Below are 9,362 nucleotides of genomic sequence, written 5' to 3' on the forward strand. Positions count from 1 at the left end.
TAGATTAGAAAGATGACTCGCTAAACGAAACAATCAAAACATCTTTATTACATCCGGTCAATCAAAGTACAGGATAATTTGGTGCGGTAAACTAAATCAGATACTAGTTCAAGTCAGAAAACTACGGTTACAAAACGCTGACATTTTTACCGGATGCCTGATAAGAATATATCAGGACATTTGTAGAGTGAAGGGTGAGAGGGGGTGTGGTATCTATAGCGTGGCCAAAATACTTCACCTAGTTCAATTACTACTTAACTTTTCAATATTGTGTAGATATTAATGTGCTATTTTACATGCCTAACCCTATGCCTACAGTAAACAATTACACAACTGTCCACAATTGTATCTGATAAAATCATTTCTCAGTCCCCACATCAAACAATTACACAACTGCCCACAACTGTATCTAATATAACAATTTCTCACCCCCCCCCCACAACAATCACACAACTGCCCACACTTGTATCTGATGTAACAATTTCTCACCCCCCACAGTAAACAATTACACAACTGCCCACAATTGTATCTGATATAACAATTTCTCACCCCCCACAGGAAACCCACCCTCTGGGTCCCGGAACGCCCCTGGCCATGCTGGCAGCACAGTGCAACAAAATCACAAGCAAATCCCCGCCCCCATTCAGCGACTCCCCGACACTCAAGGGCGGATTCCACCCCTGGAGGAAGGCGGAACCAGCCAGCCCCAGCCCATGTGCCGTCAGTGGCGCCTCCATCCAGAAGTCAAACCTAAGCTCCGCCCAGACAAGCGCCTCCTACCTGGGTTATGGGCGGTCCGTGACCTCCATGGCCTCGTCAGGGGGCGGATCTCTCTACGGCAATGACATTTTCTCTACCGCCTCTTCAGGAGGGGGCGGGGCCTACGGGAATGATGGCTCTCAGTCGCCAGTACAACATAAGGTGTGTTTCACATTCTTCTATCTTTTGTTTCGCTTTTTAATAGTTTAGCAGAGAAAACACATTTTATAATAAATATTTAGTTTTGCAAACATAAAACAAAGACGTGATAACGCTCTAGAAATGCCATAAAAGCTTAATCTCGCCATTTTAATTGTCAACAATTTCAACAACAATTATAACGATTGGATATTTACAAACGATTTATTTAAATAGAGTCACAGTAAGATCGTTTACATTAACTACACCCATCTCAGACGCTAATGTTCTAAGTTAGCCAAATTTGGCTAATATCTTCTTCAACATTTATTTCTTCTGTTCTCTTCACGGTTGTTTTTTTCCATACAAGACAAATGATTTCGCCTTGCTAATTATTCTCTTTAATTATTAATTTGAAAAGCGAAATGTAAAATATCTGTTGATGTTATCATTAGTCACTATCTCAGCCATACAGTAATTAAAACAAATGTCATGATTTTAAACTTGCTTCTCTCCCCCACAGGTCCACGACAGCAGTCTCGGCGGCCCTGCCCTGGGCAGCATGTACTCCAGGATGCACCCTTTGACCTACGACCCCTGGCCCTTCAACGTCGGCAACCCCCACGCCGCCGGGCACCCTACCATTAAAACCGAGGTCTCCACGCCATCCTCAGTCAACGGCGCCGCCGCGTGGTGGGACGTCCACGCCAACCCAAGCTCCTGGCTCTCTGACGCTTCCGGTTCCGGCGCGGCTGCCCTGAGGTCTCAAATCTCCCCCAGCTACCCGAGCTCCGAGTTCTCTCTCAGCCACGCCCTCGGCTCCAACCCCAACGCCCTCCTGTCCTCGGGCCAGCACCTCCTACAGGACACCTACAGCACGTACAAGTCCATGCTGACGTCACCATCCGACCTCGGGGCCGCCTCCATGTCGCCGTTCCTCGCCGCCACGCGCTCGGGAATTTCCGGACTCCCGAGTTCCCGGACCCAGCGGCGCTACACCGGCCGCTCTAACTGTGATTGTCCCAACTGTCAGGAGGCTGACCGGCTCGGTCCGGCTGGGGAACATCTGAGGAAACGGAACATCCACAGCTGCCACATCCCGGGCTGCGGGAAAGTCTACAACAAAACCTCCCACCTCAAGGCACATCTACGCTGGCACACGGGCGAGAGGCCGTTCGTCTGTAACTGGCTCTTCTGCGGGAAGCGGTTCACCCGCTCGGATGAGCTTCAGAGGCACCTGCGGACCCACAGCGGGGAGAAGAGATTCGCGTGTCCTGTCTGCAACAAAAGGTTCATGCGCAGCGACCATCTCAGCAAGCACGTCAAGACGCATAACGAGGGGGGTGGGGATGGAAGCGGAAGTGAATCGGAGAACGCCTCGGGCGAGGGAGGACTATCTCGCGACGACATGTCCCCCCACGACCCGCATGTGCATGGAATGTCTGTGCCGCCCCCACACCCCGCTGATGTTAAATCCTTATGAGCTTTTTTTTCTTTTAAAAAAAAAAAATTGAACCGCAAATTTGATGACGTCATCACGCGTTTCAAATGACGCCACGCGATTGGTAATTCCCGCTGGATATAAATAGACACGCAATACATCAAGACTTATCCACCCACCCATCCCCCACCCACTCACCTACATGATCTGTCAATGGGAGATGACTCAATCTCCAGTAAGTCGCCCACATGCAGTAGCACGTGCAGGAGGTCACGTGACCCAAATCTGTCACGCTGCGTCACCATGGTGTTGGTTTAAAAACTAGAAACTCGAAAACCAACGGACGAAACAAAAACACACACAATGTGTAAAAGGCTTAAAGTTTAGAAAGATGAACACAAATTTCAATGTTGACAATCTGAACACCCGGTCTATCGTGGCCAGTTGTTCTTTGTTGGTATTTATTGGAGAACGTTCTTTTATTAACCAAAGATTTGGTATATATGTGAAACTTTTTCATTATTTTATATTGCGTTTATTTACTTTTTTTTCACATTTTCTGTTCAATGTTCATCGTTCATGACTTACAATCCAGACAAGCCTTTATCACTACATGTTTGCGTTTGCTAAAAATCTCTAAAATTAGGATGCTAGTTCAATAATTTCAAGTTTTCATTTTATTTTTTAACGTTATAGTATTAACATTTTTATTCTATGCTTTGTTTTTCTTTGCTCTTTTAAATATTTCTTCATATTTTGTAAGCTACCATATATTTTGTACCATAAATTGTGTGCTAAAATATTTCCCTTTATTTTAGACGCAGCAGGATGTGGTGGGGGCAGTGTGTAGTTTTTGTGTCATACAGAGGCGTAGCGACCCTTCCCGGCGCCCGGGGACAAACTTTCAATTTGGCGCCCACTCCCCCATATATTTTTTATATTTATAATGCAAAACTGCAGCTAAAATGAGCTTTTAATTTGTTTCCCAACCCATTTTGTCGCCCCCTAGGGTCGGCGCCCGGGGACATTTGTACCCCCCGCCCCCCCCCCCCCCCCACTCGCTACGCCTCTGGTGTCATAGTTTTTGTGTTATGTTGACTGTGTAGTCTTTGTGGTATATTTGATAGTGGACTTGAACATATTTTAAGTAGAAAACGTGAAACAAATTCATGTGTAATAGTACATGCACTGTACAACACACAAACAACTCGATCTAAAAATCAATTCACTTTCTTTTAACTTAAGGCTATAATTCATCAAATGTAAACAAACACACGACAAACCGTTCTTATAAAGACAGTGTGTGTATTTTTAATAAAACGTCTTAAAAGTATTTTAGTATAGACAAAGTCCATAATGCTTGACATTAGATTGTCTAAACTTTAAGTAGGCCTGGCAAGCTAAACCTTGCCTAAAAACTGATTCAAAGTAAAAGATGGACACTCACTCTAAAATTATTGATTTCTCCGTGATATATTTCAGGTAGGCGATATGACTTTTATAATGGTTGGGGGGGGGGGGGGGGTTAAACATTCTGTAAGCTCTCTTTGTGTAGACTGTAGACCATCATTACCTGTATGCACTGGTCGTATAAAGTTGTGTTAGGGATACATTTGGTAGTTAGTGTGCTCAGAATTTAAGATAATGTGTTTGATGGTTGTCAAACATGGAAGTCCTGGTCACGTGGATAATTGTGATGTAGTCGGTCCTTGTCACATGGACAGTCATGACGTAACATGACGTAATCATGTTGTAAAAGATTATGTTCTGTTTCCAGCGATTATCTCTGTACACCAACTAGAAAACTGTCTCCAGCATAGCAGGACTTTGATTTAATGAAGTACTCAACGTCGTCACCTGTACATTTCTAACGTCTTGAAGCTCTTCATCTTCAGAGAAATATTTTACTTCCCACCCATCGTTCACTAAACCTCAGATTTTTATTAGCTACATCAGATATCAGAAGTCAGTTTTATATTCATACAACTCAGATTAAATTTTACCGTTAACTGATCCCAATACATCTAGGTAAAGCCTAACAATAACTAATAATTACGGGAACAAACTGTGTTTGTCAGTAAAGTATGCAACAATTCTACAATAACAAAATAAGTTATATCAAATATTGATCGGCAACAAAAAAAGAAAAAAAAAAAAAAAGAAATACCTAAACAACCGCTAGCTGTAAAATAAGTGTTCAATTTGTGACGTCCCTGGTCAAGTTGTGTAAACCGAGATCATCAAATTACGAGACAACTCTCTTGTATGACCTCAGTGTTTGATGTGCCACAATGCTACTGTACTAGGCCTTGGTTGTCCTTTAATAAGTGTACCACAGTGTTACTGTACTAGGCCTTGGTTGTCCTTTAATAAGTGTACCACAGTGTTACTGTACTAGGCCTTGGTTGTCCTTTAATAAGTGTACCACAGTGTTACTGTACTAGGCCTTGGTTGTCCTTTAATAAGTGTACCACAGTGTTACTGTACTAGGCCTTGGTTGTCCTTTAATAAGTGTACCACAGTGTTACTGTACTAGGCCTTGGTTGTCCTTTAATAAGTGTACCACAGTGTTACTGTACTAGGCCTTGGTTGTCCTTTAATAAGTGTACCACAGTGTTACTGTACTAGGCCTTGGTTGTCCTTTAATAAGTGTACCACAGTGTTACTGTACTAGGCCTTGGTTGTCCTTTAATAAGTGTACAGTGGCCGGCCCGTGTGATAAACCTTGACGTTCTTGATCGGCCTTGCTGTACATTGATTGACATGTATGTAGTTCTGTAGGATCACTGACATATGTGAGTGACATATGTTCTAGAGGTTGTACATGTATTGTCAGTAATATATTGTGTATGAAAACTGGCGTTCGTAGATATATTCGGTTAGAAAAGAGAGATTCTTTCTAGACATATTTTGTTGGTAAATAAATATACGTGAGTGTTTATTCTACAATTTATATTATTTTCCCATGCCATGAAATTTCAACTAATTTTTTTGTGTTTTATTTTTGTAAAAAAAATTGAGGAATTTACTGTATGGAGTGAGTTTATTTATTAGATTGATTTACTCTTTAAGTTGCTGTGTGAGATGATCTATTTTTTTCGTGTATTAGAAAATTGGTTTAAAATGTTCACTTTTATTTTTATTGCTAAATTAGCAACACAATAACTGTATTTACATGTATTAGAACTAGCTTTACCAATGTGTTTCTTTCAGACTGTTTTCGGGGGAGAGGGGGGTGGGGGACGAATAATGGTAAACATATATATTTTCTATATAAATTCTATTTTGTTCGGGGGGGGGGGGGTAGACGTGCTTCGAAGAGTGAGGCAGTGCCTGAAAGAAACACCAGTCTGCATGTTCTTTACATGAGAAGATAAAATGACTCGACATACCAGAACGTATTTTATCTCGCTAAAGAGCGATTTTTGCTATAGATTCCCACACCGAAGAGAAGGGAAATAACTTTGAATGTCTGTGAATTGTGAACGAATTGCCCTTCTAATATGCCATGTTTTGCTTTGATTTTTTTATGTTTATGATTGAACTGTCTCACCAACTTGAGCAAGCTGTGAGTATAAGGCCAAAGATTTGTAATGATTGATGGGTTGGGTGGGGCTGGAGTGGATTTAGAAATAAAATTTTAAAATCAACGTGTGTATTCGTGCTATCATTACAATGTTTGTATTGCGCTTCGTTTATACGAAAACCATGGTGACTGTATATGAAAGGTAAAGCTCTTTTATAACTAAGCTGATATATGTAGTTAGGTGCTTGTACGGGTAAGTTATATATTTGTAAATGTAAGATACGTTGATTATGTACGTCAGTTATAGCGCTTGTTTTGTCAGTTGTGGTGTTCATATTAGTCAAATGTATAGATTTTTGATACATAAACAAACAAAAAACTAAAACTATCTGATATATTTACAAATATATTTATAAAAATGTAGAGTCACTTTAACGCTTTATCAAAAGAAATAAACAAACATTTGACTGAAAACAGATGTCAAGCTACAATGGAGACTAGAGGGCATTAGTTTGGACATAACAAACTAGACAGATCAGAGACTAGAATTTAAACATTTGGACATAACAAACTAGACAGATCAGAGACTAGAATTTAAACATTTGGACATAACAAACTAGACAGATCAGAGACTAGAATTTAAACATTTGGACATAACAAACTAGACAGATCAGAGACTAGAATTTAAACATTTGGACATAACAAACTAGACAGATCAGAGACTAGAATTTAAACATTTGGACATAACAAACTAGACAGATCAGAGACTAGAATTTAAACATTTGGACATAACAAACTAGACAGATCAGAGACTAGAATTTAAACATTTGGACATAACAAACTAGACAGATCAGAGACTAGAATTTAAACATTTGGACATAACAAACTAGACAGATCAGAGACTAGAATTTAAACATTTGGACATAACAAACTAGACAGATCAGAGACTAGAATTTAAACATTTGGACATAACAAACTAGACAGATCAGAGACTAGAATTTAAACATTTGGACATAACAAACTAGACAGATCAGAGATTAGACATTTGAACATTTGGACAATTTTAAAGTAATAATTTAAGTACCCTTTTGAGCTTAACTCCATTTTATTTTTCAATTAAAAGCAATTGCATTTTTTAAACGCTTAAAACAAATTAAAATTGATTCTGTAAAACTGAATATATATATATATATATATATATATATATATATATATATATATATATATATATATATATATATATATATATATATATATATATATATATATATTACTATTCATCTTTCTCGAAACTTTGGCTTAAATCTATTTCTTTTCATATAAAATTGTCTGATTAAAGCAGGTAGTTAAGAAAATGATAATTTACCAACACAAGCGACTTATACTTGATCGGTATAACTTACTCCACAACGGTGAAATAGGCAATATATAACTTACTCCACAACGGTGAAATAGGCAATATATAACTTACTCCACAACGGTGAAATAGGCAATATATAACTTACTCCACAACGATGAAATAGAATTAAATAGATAATAGATAACTTACTCCCAAAGGATGAAATTCAAGTGCTAGTCTCTGCAAGTTATTCCATCACAAAATATTGTTTCACCTGTCAAGTGCTGTGCTTTATACTTCCCTTTAAAATTTAAAATAACACGTCTCTACTTACTTTATACTTTACAACATCAGGTAACTAAAGATTAATTAAACAGACCTACATATTACAACGCACAATGAGAGTAGAACAAGCGCTAAATTTGATTATCAAAAAATATGTTCAAGTAGGCCTTCTTTTTTACTTTCTTGTATACAGTGTATAAAGGAAGTATTGTTACCGTGCACAAAAATCACATAAAATTTTGACAGTTTTCACCGTTTTACACCTCAGTACTTCAACATATACGGAGTATAGAGGACTTATTTTAATTGGGCAAAAATAATAAATGTTGATTTATCAAAATCTCGGCGTTATACGCGTTATCCAGTTGGAAAAACTGCACTTTGCAATTCTGTCTGTCTGTCTGTGTGTTTGTCTATTTGTGAACAAATAGAGTACCTAAACAGCTTGGTTGACGTAATGTCATATGTAAGTATTAAATCAAATTTGTAGTTCTGTATCAACTTTTCAGTGGAACTAACTCTACTTTAGGTTTTTCAAAAGCCTATAACTTGATTACTGTTTCAGTTAGATAGATAGATTTCACGTATAAGTGAACTATCGTATAAGTATAACTATCTGTTTTCTATCAAATTTGGAGTACTTTCCGGTGACCGTTAGTAGTTTTTTACCCTTTTTTTCCGATTTCGCAAAAAAAAAAAAAAAAAAAAAAAAAAAAAAAAACCGCATGAGAATTTATTTTTAACTTGTTTCATCTATCTTATGTCCGTCACAATAGGAAATTTGCGAGTAAAATATCGGACTCTTTTACCGGACCTATATATTTTAAACTTTTCACGTAGGTCAAGACTCGAAGACAATGTTATGTGACATAAAATGTTACTTAATTAGATGATTAACTAACTCTTTGAAAATTAAACAAGTTTTTCTTTATAAAGTACTAGCTATTATACACTCACCGTTTTTTTGTTCATTTGGTGCATAATTCATTTTAAAAATGTATTTAAAAATTGATTAAATAAACCGGGAGTGATCTCCCCTAAACTTTCTCGAATATTTTTATATAAAATAACAGGGGATGGGAACTCGGGCTATAGACATGATTTTTAATTCATTTTAAATACTTAAAGTTTTAAAAATAGAATAAAATCTCGTAGACAAAAGAATTGCACACCGAGTGAACGCTAAATAAAAAAGTGCATAATAGTGCGCAATATTATTAGTACTTTAAAAATTTACATTAGTTTTTTGAGAAATCGGAAGTAGCGTAAATTACTACTTCCGGTCAACGTAAATTACTCAAAATTTAACAGAAGGTAGAGAATTAGATCTTTTACTTACATGTGAAATTTCATTTATCTATCTGAAATAGTACTCAAGTTATAGGCTTTTGAAAAATTCAAAGTAGGAAAAGTACCACTTCCGGTTATCGGAAATCGCTCAAAAGTTGATACGGATCTACGATTTTGATAAAATTCTTATATATGAAATTTCATCAACCTAGCTGTAACGGTACTCAAGTTATCGTGTTTACACACGGACACACAGACAGACAGACAGACAGACACACAGACATACGGACAAGATTGCAAAATTATGTTTTTCCGTATCAGTGAGGTGTAAAACGTCGAGATTTGTAAAAATCTCGATTTTTTTTGCACGATTACAAGACTTTCTCTATACTTCGTATATACGAGAAAGTAAAAACATGTCAATATGGCAATTACACCGGAGTTGCCACCCCCCTTAGTGTTTATATAAGAATGTTCCAGAAAGAATAGGGGAGATCACTCCCGCTTTATTTACATTTCGACATCGGTAGTTGTATTGTTAGCAATATGCCTAAGTAAGATGTTAAATTAATCGTCAGATACAC

At 37.8% G+C, this 9,362-nt stretch overlaps 1 protein-coding gene across 1 annotated transcript; it reads left to right on the plus strand.

Moving 5' to 3' along the window:
- Positions 1–564: 564 nt before the first annotated feature.
- Positions 565–2,380, plus strand: LOC131932877 (transcription factor Sp9). Its single transcript, XM_059289783.1, has 2 exons — positions 565–921; positions 1,421–2,380. The coding sequence occupies exons 1-2, from the start codon at positions 595–597 to the stop codon at positions 2,378–2,380; spliced, it is 1,287 nt and encodes a 428-aa protein (XP_059145766.1). The 5' UTR covers positions 565–594.
- The last annotated feature ends 6,982 nt before the right edge of the window (positions 2,381–9,362 follow it).

The sequence above is a fragment of the Physella acuta genome, unplaced genomic scaffold, assembly GCF_028476545.2.
Source record: "Physella acuta isolate Inbredline_101_S28 unplaced genomic scaffold, ASM2847654v3 ptg002303l, whole genome shotgun sequence".
Taxonomy (NCBI): domain Eukaryota; kingdom Metazoa; phylum Mollusca; class Gastropoda; family Physidae; genus Physella; species Physella acuta.